The sequence below is a fragment of the Petaurus breviceps genome, unplaced genomic scaffold, assembly GCF_028583685.1.
Source record: "Petaurus breviceps papuanus isolate PSGF00001 unplaced genomic scaffold, PetGlider_PUasm1.0 208, whole genome shotgun sequence".
NCBI lineage: Eukaryota > Metazoa > Chordata > Mammalia > Diprotodontia > Petauridae > Petaurus > Petaurus breviceps.
The window spans coordinates 32,078,159-32,090,291 of record NW_027185852.1 but is presented as its reverse complement, the minus strand read 5'-3'; the positions used below and the strand labels follow the sequence as shown (position 1 = coordinate 32,090,291).

The following is a 12,133-nucleotide window of genomic DNA, read 5'->3' as shown; positions in this document are numbered from 1 at the left end:
ACTAGTCATTACTTTATTTAGTACAACTTTATCCATGATTTATATTCTACTTATATGCTTAATCCCATGTCACATTTCTTTTAGGAACCTGTCTCATCGACTGATCATTCCACATTTCTAAGTTTCCATCTCTTCTTTTCTACTGGCTCTTTCTCCACTATTTCCAAACACACTCAGGTTTCTTCAAGCAAAGAGAAAAACAACAAAAATCTCAAACTTGACTCTACTGTTCCCTCAAACTATGATTCCATAGCTTTCTTCCCTTTCACTGCTAAACTCTTAGAATAATCAATACTCACCATTTCCACTTCCCCTTGCAGTGTGGCCACTACTTTGCTGAAATTATCTTTTCCAATTTCACTAGTGACTCAATTGCTAAATCCAATGACCTTCCCCATTTCTCAAGCTCCTCAATGTTTTGGCATCTTTGACTGTTGATCATCCTCTCCTATGACATGCGGCACAGCTCTCTCCAGGTTCTCTAACTACTGCTTCTCTTTTATTTGGTCTCTGTCCTCCAACCTGCTCTGTGTGGGTTTATGCCAAGACTCGGACCTCAGCTCTCTTCTCCATATTTTCTCCCTTGATGATTTATTCCCTTGGCTTTAGGATTTTAGTTATCCTCTCTAAGCACGACTCCAAAATTTGTATATCCAGCATGAGTCACTGTCCAGAGTTCCATTCATTTATAAATTTTCTTTTCAAAAGATCTGCATTCTCTCCCTGTTATGTCCTTTGGCTCCCCCCACTGCTTCCACCCTCACCACTGGGAAAACAAGAAAAATAAAAACTCCAGTTACAGACAGGTGGAATCAAGCAAAACAAATTCGTGCATTGGCCATGCCCAAAAAAAAAAAATCAATCTGTACTCTGACTCTATCACCGCTCTGTCAGGAGTGCACAATGTTTTTCATCAGGTGTCCCATGGAACCACAGTTGGTCAGAATCTGTGCTGACGAGAATCGTTAAGTTTTGAAAGTTATTTGTTCTTATAATATCTTTGCTATGATATTAATTGTTCTCTTGGTTCTATTCACTTGACTCTGTACCAGTTCACACCAAATTTCCCAGGATTCTATGAAACCATCCCCTTCATCCTTTCAGCACAACAATATTCCATCACATTCCTATATCATAACTTATCTAACCTTCCCCAATTGATGGGTACCCCTTCCATTCCTAATTCTTTGCTATTATAAAAAGAGCCACTACAAATGTTTTTGTATATATGGGTCTTTTTTCTCCTTCTTTTATCTCTTTGGGCTACAGTGGCATTTCTGGATCAAAGGGTATGCTTTTTTAAAAATTAGCTTTTGGAGCATGGTTCCAAACTGTTTTCCAGAATGGTTTGCCTGAGTTCTTGAGAGAAAGAAATTTTCAGAGCTTTACAGGATGTCTGCCTCACCTTCACCCCCAAATTTGCTTTTGGTCTTGCTCTCAGTTTCCTTATTCTAGGAAATAACTATCCTCCCAGTACTCTGAACTGAAAACCTTGGGTTATTTCTTGTCTTTTCTCTCTAATCACCCTCTACAATCAGTTACCAAGGTTTTCTCTTCTACCATCATCCTAGTTTGAACCTTTATTACTTTTCCCTAGGTTATGCGGATAGTTTTCTAACTAGCCTCCATACCTCCTAGCACATTTTGCTCCAAACCACCTGTACACAGCAGCAAAGAGGATTTTCTTTTCTTTTTAGTTAATAATTTTTAATTTTCTTACATCCATTTTTGAGTTCCAAATTATGTCTCTCCTTCTAGCCCTTCCCCCATCCAGTGAGAAGACAAGAAATATGATACCCACTATACATGTGAAGCTATGCAAAACATATTCCTATATTATCCATGTGTGGGGAAAAAAGCAAGAAAAATAAAATGAAAAAAAAAACATCAGAGTTTATCATTTCTCCCTCTGGAGGTGGACAGCATTTTTCATCATGGGTCCTTTGGGACTGCCATGGATCATTATCTTCATCAGAGTTGTTACAATATTGCTGTTACAGTGTACAAAGTTCTCCTGGTTCTTCTCACTTCACTTTGTATCAGTTCATACAAGTCTCAGGTTTTTCTGAACCCTTCCCCCTTGTCATTCCTGATAGCACAATAGTACTCCATCACAATCATATATCACAACTTGTTCAGCCATTCTCCAATTGAGATCCCCTCAGTTTCCAATTTACATTGAGACTTTTCTTAATACAAAAATACTTAATACTTTTCTGGGCATGTCATTTGCATGATCAAAACCTTTTTCTAGCTCCCTAATTACACAGTAAAATGCAATCTCCTTAGTCTTACATTTGAGAACTCTAAAAGCACAGAACTCTTGCATCATGTAGTATAGGGTGTGTGAGTAGAAAGAGCAACGGATTTGGAGTCAAATCCTACTCTGCCAATTACTACCTCTGTTCACCTGGCCAAGTTATTTCAACTTTTTATACCTCAGTTCCCTCATCTGTAAAAATAAACAAAAAGATGAATTGGGCTCCAAAGCTCTTTCCAGCTCTAGTTAAACATATGCAAACAACAACCTGGTATGTAAAAGGGAGAAAGCTGCGACTATCTGGAATATTTGTCTGTTATGTCATTAACTTCCTTATTGTGTTAAAAAAAAATGGAGGAGGAAGAGGATAAGAAGGAGGAGGAGGAAGAGGAATTGACAAAAGGAAGAAAAGGAGAAGTAGCAATCTTTAACATGGACCATTCCCCAAGGAATCCAAGGCATTTCGCACATGCAGTATTTTTCATTTGTATTCACGGATTTCTGAAGTGACAAATGGATACAAGAATTCACAATTCAAATTTAAAAAAAAAAGAAATAGTGGCACAGTGAATAGAACACCAGCCCTGGAATAAGGAGCACCTGAGTTCAAATCCATCCTCATATATTTGACACTTACTAGCTGTGTGACCTTAGGCAAATCACTTAACCCCAATTTTCCTGCTTCCCCCCCCCCAAAAAAAAAAGGAAAAAAAAGAGTTTCATTAAACATACTTATATTATAGCTCTATGGCAAAGATAGTAGCATAAATGCTATTTTCTCGATTTTATAATGTAGAAACTAAATTATAAAAAGGCATTAAAAGATGACTTAAGGTCTCAATAAAGGAACGGTACAGATAAGAATAAAACCCAGGTCCCTAGTTCTTACATGTTGCTTTTGCTCAAGGTACAATATGGCTTTATTCTTACTTTTACAGGCGAACAGTGTCAGAGAACAACAGAAATGCGAATACTATGAGTTTTCTCTCAGTAGCAAGGGAAGAAGTTGGATGATATTTTGTCCTGAAAATGTGATTTCATTTTGACTTTGTCCAGCACAATTTCAAAGTTGGAGCAGCTGGTGGGAGAGGAAGTAGAAAAAGCAGATGGTGGGAAAATTTGGGAATGAAGGAAGAGAGGAAAAGATGAAAGGTGGGCAATTCTAAGGCCTCTTTTATCAGTTAAATTGAAGCAAAGGGAGGAGGGGTAAATAATAAGAGCAAATTCAGCACAGGAATAAGAATCAAACTATGAATATATTTAAAAATCCAGTTTCTGGGGAATCTATGAGTAGGGTTGTTAATTTGTTCTTCAAAATGATGTCCAACATATAACATTTACATTTTACTATAAAGTTATATTTCGGTATTATTGAATATGAATGTTATTATTAATCTACTTTAAAATTTCCTCTACAACACTATTTTGTGAAACATTTTTATAACAATTATAATAATTATATATTATGTAATAATTATATGATAATTAAATAATATAATAAAATAACAATAATTAGTAAATGAGAAGTATTTGGCATTTATTTCATTTTGCATTTGCACATCATAACTATTTTGCGATCAAATCCAACTTTTAAAGAATGCATTTTTACTTTAAAAATGGCCTTGGTCATCTCATAGAATATAATGGTCTTCAGAAGTCATACCTATTTGTGATGTCATGATCTTATCCCAAAAACTTCTATGAAAGTCCAAGTGTCATAATGACAAATAAGATACCTAGACAGATATATCTGAAAGTCACATATAATTATATAATTCCCCACGACTAAAATAATTTTAAAAGTCTCTATTCAATGTCTTTGGCCTAACCACAGACAATTACATATAAGTGTCCAGTAACTTTTTATGAAAAGAAATCTTAAATGGCCCAGTAAAGTTTTTTGAACAAACTCTGGCAAGTTTTGTTGATCAGATAAAGGATCACAAAGAGATAACTTCACTCTAACCAAAATATTAATTTAAATGTTCAACATTTATCCCCATCACTAGTGTTAGTTAACTGTCACTATAAAAGCTAACCAGTATTGCCCTCATTCTATGGCTTGAGAAGTAGGTTGGGTTATTGGAACGTGCTTCTGGTGGAGCAAGGAAAAGGATTCAATCAACACTGTGGTAGAAAAATATCCCCAGTGGTCATTTGGTAGTGAATTTTTTCACTTCTGGGTGCAAAGTCATCCATGAAGGAAACCTCAGTCATCTCTGACTCCTCTCTCCTTCCCCATCGCCTTCCCACCAACCAATCAATCGCTAAGTCTTTTGGATTCTCCCTTTATAACATGACCCCTTCTCTGTCCCCTTCTCTCCATTTACCTAGTCACCCCCAAGTTCAGGCTCTCATTGATTCTCATCTCCCCACCCTAATCCATCCAGCACATGCTGGATAATCCTAAAGCAAAAGACTGACTTTGTCGCTTCTCTATTAAAAAAGCTTAAGTGGTTTTATTTGCCCCTACAATAAAATATAAACTCTTTTGTGTGGCATTTCAAGTTAAATTTTTCTCCTATCTGATTATTCTTCTCAGTCTCCTCTACTGGTTATATCCATAGCCTACCCCTAAATGTGTACTCCCAAACATCTGTCCTGGGCCGTCTTCTTTTCTGTCTCTACACCCTTTCTTTCAGGTGGAAGAGCTAACAACGAGGAATTTTATTCTGGATTTGATTCTCACTAACAGAGAAGAACTAATTGTTACAGTGGAAATGATGGGAACCCTAGAGTAGGGAAGTATTCGTTCTATCCAAGGAGAAAATGCACGTGTAGTCTGATTGGGAAAGCAGTTTTCAAAGGTTTCATGAGGGGGGAGGCTAGGTGGTGCAGTGAATACAGCACCAGCCCTGGAGTCAGGAGGACCTGAGTTCAAATGTGACCTCAGACACTTAACAAGTACTAGCCATGTGACTTTGGGCAATTCACTTAACTCCAATTGCCCTGCCTTCCCCCCTCCAAAAAAAAAAAAGGTTTCATGAGTAGGATCCCATGGAATAAAATGCTTCAGGGGAAGTCAGCCCAGGAAGGAATTAAATTCTGAAAAACAGAAAGGGAAACAATTGCAATGAGGAGGCCAAAAAAAAAATTTTGTCTGAAGAGATCAATGTGGGAGGGGGAAACTCACCACCCAACTTAGATTTTATAATAAACATATAGAAGATAGAAGCAAGTCTGGGTAACAGAATGGATATAAGAGCTTGTATGGTCCTGTAAAAAAAAAAAGGGTCAAGAACACTAAAGTTTGGAATGAACTGAGACTACCAGGGGAGGTTAATGAATGACAAAAGAAATGTTTTAAGTTATGATGAGGGGAAAAGGAAGACTAAAGAAGGGATGAGACTTCTGCTTGGGGTGGACAGGACAGGGATAACTGACACTGGAGAGAAGGAAGAGCTGCTCAATCTGTATTGTCTGCAAAGGAGAACCTTTGCACTGGAAATGAAAGAACAGTTCTCAGGGAGTTGATATCCCAAATATGGTCCCTGCCCTCAAGGAGCTCATGTTCTGATAGCGGAGACAACATGTGAAGGTAAACAGAAGATATATATGGACAAGATGGGAGGTAATCTAAGGGGGAAGGCACTTAGAGCTAGAAGGGACCAGGAAAGGTCTCTATTAGGTCAGATTTGAGCTGATCCTTGAAGGAAGCTGGGGAAGTCTAGAGTTAGAGGTTACACATTTCAGTCATGGGAGATGATCCGTGCAAATTTTAGGAAGGGACATGAATTTATAGAAAGTAACTTGCCCAAGACTAGCAACTATTTTAACTTTATCTCTGTAGCCATAGCTCTTAGTACAGCGTCTGAAACATCTTAAGTATCTAACAAATGTTTGTTGATTGACTTTGTGGATTGCAAGAGAATGTATTCTTCCACTTCATGGGATAGCAGTGACACCAACTTAATACTGGTGCTGATTGCATCAAGCCCCAGAACACTGCAGAGCTCCCTAAAAGAGATCCATCATTACTCAAAAGAGGTTAGACCAATGGTCTATCTGCACTGGAAGGAAGAAAGCAGTCCCTACACTTTGAACTAATATTGTTCATGGTCAGCAAGTGAGCTGGCCCTTGACTTGAACAGGAGTAGGAGAGGGTCCTAGACTGCCTACGTGAATTGGGATTGGCATCACCGAGGGAGCGTCTACAGGGCTGAGACCACAAATCTATATTTCATGCTCTACAGATACTATTCTAAAATAAGCATTTAAATCTAATCTGAACTAAGCAAATATTCAAATATAAGTACTATGACTGGCACACAGTGAGCGCTTAATAAATGCCTGTTGATTTGACTTGCCAGTTATTGAGGCAAAGCAAAGGAAAGCAGCACAAACACAGGTAATTTCAATACAAAATAATATATTTTAAGTTCACCAGAGAGGTCCAAAACTCTTGTTTTCTTTCAATGTCTACTGTGTTGTTGTTTTTTTTTAATCACTACAAGGCCACCTACCCAAACACCATTTCCCCATCCCCCTCTAACTATATTTACATACAAGGGTGTCTCAAAAGTCTTAACTGTACTCTGTTGTTCAGGACACCCTGTATAGTACACCAATGAAGAGTTCTGAGCTTTTGACATCTTTCATTCCATATGTTAAAAGTGCTGTCCTTGTATACTTAGATGACCCATCTAGCCCAGGAAAAAGTATTGAATCACATTTGTTTTTCCACTAGTGGTGATGGATTTTGGCCCACATCCTGGTAGTTGTTCCTTGGAACCAACCGCAAACACAAGGAATCCTCATGTCATGAAACAGAACAAAAAAAGCACAGTAACCCATGACAGAAGGCTGTATACTCACTCCAGGTCTTACAATCAATTGAACCTGCAGTGCTGGAAGTGTGGGCATCTTTTTTTGGATTAGCACATCAGGGTTTCCCCTCAGGGAGTCACTAAGTACACATCTTAAAAACCCACACACAACTGGCTGGCATTTCCTCTGAAAATATATATAACTGAAACCTAATTGGGTGGGGTTTGGTCTAGATGCCCTTGGAGTTCCCTCCCAACTCTCCAATTTTATGGCCCTAAAAGGAACTAAAATTGACCACGGCCAGGTTGATGCACTAGGGATAGTTTGGGTTTTTAGACATGGGAGAATGCCACACTGCCTGCTTCTTCTGTAGATGGGCAGCTCTAAGAGGGCAGGGATTGTTTCCCTTGGGTCTAGGTGGGCCCCTAATAAATGACGGTTGATTGTAATCCTACTTATTGCACACGGAAATATGCCAGCTGGGAAGCCCTCCCAGGCTTGAGTACGGAGATTAGGGGAAGGAAGAGAGGGAGCAAAGTGCGCAAAGGCTGGCAGGTGGTGCGCCGGGTGGGGAGGTGAGGGCGTGGATGGAACTGGGCAAAAGTGAACCGCATCGCCTGCCAGGAGATGAGCCCCGAGGAGATGGGGTGCGATGTGATGGGGAGGGAGGGAGCAGGGCTCCAAGCACAGTCATCACCCACAAGAGAGAGAAACACCGGAACAACTCAGTGCCCAGAGCAGCTCCTGAAGCTGTCCACTCCTGCTCCCTGGAGGAAAGGGAGGCTGACCGCATTGGGGGCCCAAGGGGGAGACCAAAGAACAGGAGGAGGAGATGCGGGAGATAGGAGAGGAGACATGGGGTAGAAGCAGGGAAGATAGTGTGGGGAAAAAGGGAGACAAGATAGTGTGGGGAAAAAAGGAGACATGGGGCAGGAGGGGCAGACAGGGCAGGAGCGGGAGATAAGGAGGGAGAGTAGGGAGGACAACAGGCAGGAGGGGAGACAAGGGGCAGGAGGGGGGTGATGGGGCAAAAGGGGGGTCACGTGGGAGGAGGACACGCGGAAGGAGGGTCACAGGGCAAAAGGGGGTGACGGGGCAGAAGAGGTACATGTGGGAGGAGGGGGACACGTCTGGGGCAGGAGGGAGACACGGGGCAGGAGGGGGTGACGGGGAAGGAGGGGAGCACATATGGGACAGGAGGGGGGACACGTCTGGGGCAGGAGGGGAACATGTGTGAGACTGGAGGGGGACACGTCTGGGGCAGGAGGGGGACACGTCTGGGCGGTAGGGTGACACGTGTGGGACAGAAGAGGGACACATGGCAGAAGGGGGGTGATGAGGCAGGACGGGGACACGTCTGGGGCAGAAGAGGGAACTCAGGGCAAGAGGGGGATGACGGGGGAGAAGGGGTACACGTGGGAGGAAGGGGACACGGGGCAGGAGGGCGACACGGGCAGGAGAGGGGACACGGGGCAGAAGGGGGACACGGGGCAGAAGGAGGACACGGGGCAGGAGGGGGATACGGGACAGGAGGGGGACACGTCTGCGGCAGGAGGGGGAGCCGGGGGGGCGCCGTTCCGGCCACGCGCAGCGGGAGGCAGACGCACAGACAGCCGGACAGCCGCGCGCGCGCGGGCGGGGCCGGGGAGGGGGCAGCGGCCGGAGGGTCAGGGGCGGCCGCGGGGAGGCCGGCCTACCTGGAGGTAGTAGGGTTTCCTGAGCCAGGCCCCCGCACAGAGACTCCTCGCCATGGCACTCACACATCGCCCCGCCGTGCGAGCCGAGCCAGCCGAGCCGAGCCCCGCGAGCCGCCGCCGCCGCCGCCGCCGCCGCAGTCAGAGGCGGACCCCGAGCCAGAGCTGGCGGCCCGGGCTCCCCGCCCCCTCCGCCGCCGCCCGGCCCGCCCCCGCGCGCCCCCGCGCGCGCCCCCGGGGACGACCGCCCCCGCGCGCCCCCGCCGCAGCCGCGCGCCTCCCTGGCAGGCCGCCCTCCCCACCCCCCCTCCCGCGGGCCTCGCGGCAGCGGCGGCCACAGCTGTCAGACCTCCTTAAAGGCGTGCCTCTGCCGACACAAATCCGACTGCGCCTGGGCTCTTAAAGGGGAGGAGGGGAAGGGAAGCTAGAGGAGGAGGAGAGAGGAGTAAGAGGGAAGAAGAGGTGGAGGAGGAGAACGAGGAGGAGCCAGGGGGAAAGAGGAGGAGGAGGGGGAGGCGTGGCGGGGCTGCGGGAGCCCGGCACGTGCGCCCCCCCCCCCCCCCTCCTCCCCTGGCCGCGTTCCTGCCGGACACGTCCGGCTGAATGTCCTGGGATGCGGGGCGCAGCGGGGGGGCGCCGCCCAGCCCGGAGGAGCGGAGCCTTGGAGCCCCCCGGCTCCGGGAGCCCCGCCTGCCCGGTCAGCTTCCATCGTGTAAGCCGCTCTTTGCTCGGTTCCCGGAGATGCTCCGCGGGGGCTCCAGAGCCGCCCGGCCGCGAGAATAAAAGGGGATGTGGCTCGGGGCCGGGACCCTGGTCGTGGCACGGGGGGTCCGGGAGGGCGGGGCGGAGGCACAGGCTCGAGCTCCCCAAAAGGGGACCCAGCCGCCCCCCCCCCCCCGGGAGGCTCCGGAGAGGTTTCCTTCTCTGTTTACGTCCGATGGTCACCGCGCTGTCCACCCCGGCCAGTGCCCCCAAGAAGCTACTTCAGTCCGTGGCCAGACCCTCGTCCCCTGGAGTCCCAATGTCCGGTCTCCTTCAGGATGTCGTGCTGGGAACCTGACGCTTGCGAGGCCATTAAGATGCGCCCCTCTCCCACCAAGTTTGTGGAACATCATAGGGTCATACATAGCTCTAGAGCTGGAAGGGACTGAGAGGCCACCTCCTCACTGGACAAATAGGGACACAGATCCCAGGAGATTCGAGAGGTTTGCCCGAGGCCACGTGGGTAAGAAGCAGCACAGGGAGGGATAGGATTTGAACCCAGGCTCCCTGAGTCCAGAGCTGGTACTTTTTCCATTGTACCAGATTCGCTCTGTTAAAGCCTCTGTTAAAATGTGAGGCTTTTTCGTGGCACCATTTGGGGTTTTGTTGGCACAGATACTGGAGTGATTTTCCATTCTCTTCTCCAGCTCATTTTACAGATGAGGAAACTGAGGTAAACAGGATTAAAGGACTTGCCCAGGGTCACCCAACTAGTAAGTGTCTAAGGCCGCATTTGAACTCAGAAACATGAGTCTTCCTAACTCCGGGCCATCCAGTGGCACAAGAAGATTTCCAAAGAGTCTTCTTCCAGCCCTAAATCCTAATTCTAATTCCTAGCTGTTGAATTTATTTTTCATTCGTTTTCAGTTTGGGTCAAGTGACCAAAATCATCATCCAAAATAAGATAATAATCGGTCAGCATGGTTTGACTGAGCCAAAAGGGGGTGGGGGTAGGAGACAGAAGAGAAGAGAGAAAGAATGTTGGAGCAGTTTCAACTGAGAGACAGCAAAGACGATGTTCATATTCATGGTCAAAGGGACTAAACTGAGCATAGACAGGGCAAGGAAAAAGCCTTCCGATGCACGGGAAACACCCACCCCTTAGAAAGGGACTGAGACTCAATTGTACAGGAAAAAGTCCGGGAGACAAGGAACTTGCCTCGAGGGCACAGACCTGCATTCATACCTTTATGGTTTAGACACTCATTTTCACCAGACACTTTCTCCTCCCATATTACATGTGGAAGGAACAATCTCAGCATCCACCATACAATCTGCTTGACTCAGCCAGGAAGCTGATTGGTCCATCTGGCTCTGACATCATACTCTGTGAAGAGCCAGTCCAGCTGAGAGATGGAATGACTTGTCCGTCTTCAGTGTTCTCCCTGGCATCATACTTCATGAGGACCTACCTTCTGCAGAAAGGAAGTCCTGCATTTCCAGAGCTGTAAGTTGCCTTGGCCATGTGTATTTCCTACATGAGGGTCTTACTACCATCATGCTTTAAGTCCACGAAACTCTTCCTCTCATGGACCCTATGCTTATTGGTGGAAGAGAGTGCCATAGGTTTTTGGAGGAAATGCTTTGTAAGTACTTCTTGCCATGCCTTTTGAGTAAAAGCTTTTGCCAGGAACTGCCTACTGACTGATTGTTAAGAGGAAACATACTCGTGGGGGCTTATGAGCTATAATATTTAGAGGATAGCTACCCATGAGGTTACCCGCTAGAATCTGGAGAGGAGTAGCAGCTACTCATCTGCGGCCCCAACCTTCTAGTGTTAGTCTGGTTTAGGAAGATGAGCCTAGAAGGGGGTATTTTACTGATCTGAAAGGTAACATGGAGGAATTAAATCTTGTTTTAGGCCTTACTATGAGATGCCACATGAAACAGTGGAACAATACACTGAAGCCTTGTCGCACAACTATTCCTTGGGTCCCTACAAAGAGTATTTGTTTTAGGCTAAGTTTTCCCTGTCTTTCTTGGAATGATATGTCTTCTTTAGTGGGACCCCAAATGCACCCATACAGGCTATGCAAAATGGTCTCTGGTACTCCCTACTTCTTTTTCTGGCACTTCCCCATACGTTGAAGAAATTGTCCTGGATTGTGGTACATTACTCTCTGGTCTCTTCCTGCCTCCTTCAAAAAGGTGTCTCACCCCATTGGAACTCTGGAATTCTGTATTTCAAGGTTAAAGGTGTTAAATCTGATTCACTAATCCATGGTCATGTGCTCATGGGTGTTAACATATGTTAAGTAATATGTAACATGACTTTCTGGAGACAAGCAACTCCAGTGGTGAGAATGTCAAGGAGGGTCTACATTTAGGCAAGCAGGGCCCCAAGACACCCCTCCAGTCATACCTATGCCTCTTGGCTAGAACTAACCCTGGGCCCATGCTATAATGACTTCCAGGCCTATAGTGGGTCATGTTACTACGTATTGGGACCCGGGTTATGGCAAATACTTCCCCAAGCCAAAGTGCAAAAATACTGTTAGTGTCTTCCTGTCAAACCTATGCCTTCAAGCCGACTCTATCTGAAATTCCTTAGTTCCTCACAAACCTCTATGCATACTCCTGAATTGCTCAAATATTTCAGTTAACGATTCAGCTAGCTCAAATGTCTCAACAAGTCACTCAAAAATTTTTC

At 45.5% G+C, this 12,133-nt stretch overlaps 2 protein-coding genes across 7 annotated transcripts in view; one reads left to right on the top strand and one right to left on the bottom strand.

Moving 5' to 3' along the window:
* Positions 1–8,881, bottom strand: part of LOC138165442 (divergent protein kinase domain 1A) — a 125,661-nt gene extending 116,780 nt beyond the window's left edge. For 5 of the 6 annotated variants that reach the window (XR_011169352.1, XM_069093808.1, XM_069093812.1 and 2 more), the window contains exon 1: positions 8,725–8,881. Coding sequence is in view for 4 of the 6 variants with exons in the window: in XM_069093808.1 (XP_068949909.1) it covers positions 8,725–8,778 (54 nt within the window). In the remaining 2 variants the exon portion in view is untranslated. The remainder of the gene's footprint in view (positions 1–8,724) is intronic. The other variant, XM_069093810.1, reaches the window with a different exon arrangement.
* Positions 1–12,133, top strand: part of LOC138165444 (nuclear body protein SP140-like protein) — a 393,692-nt gene that overhangs the window by 158,725 nt on the left and 222,834 nt on the right. The window lies entirely within an intron of this gene.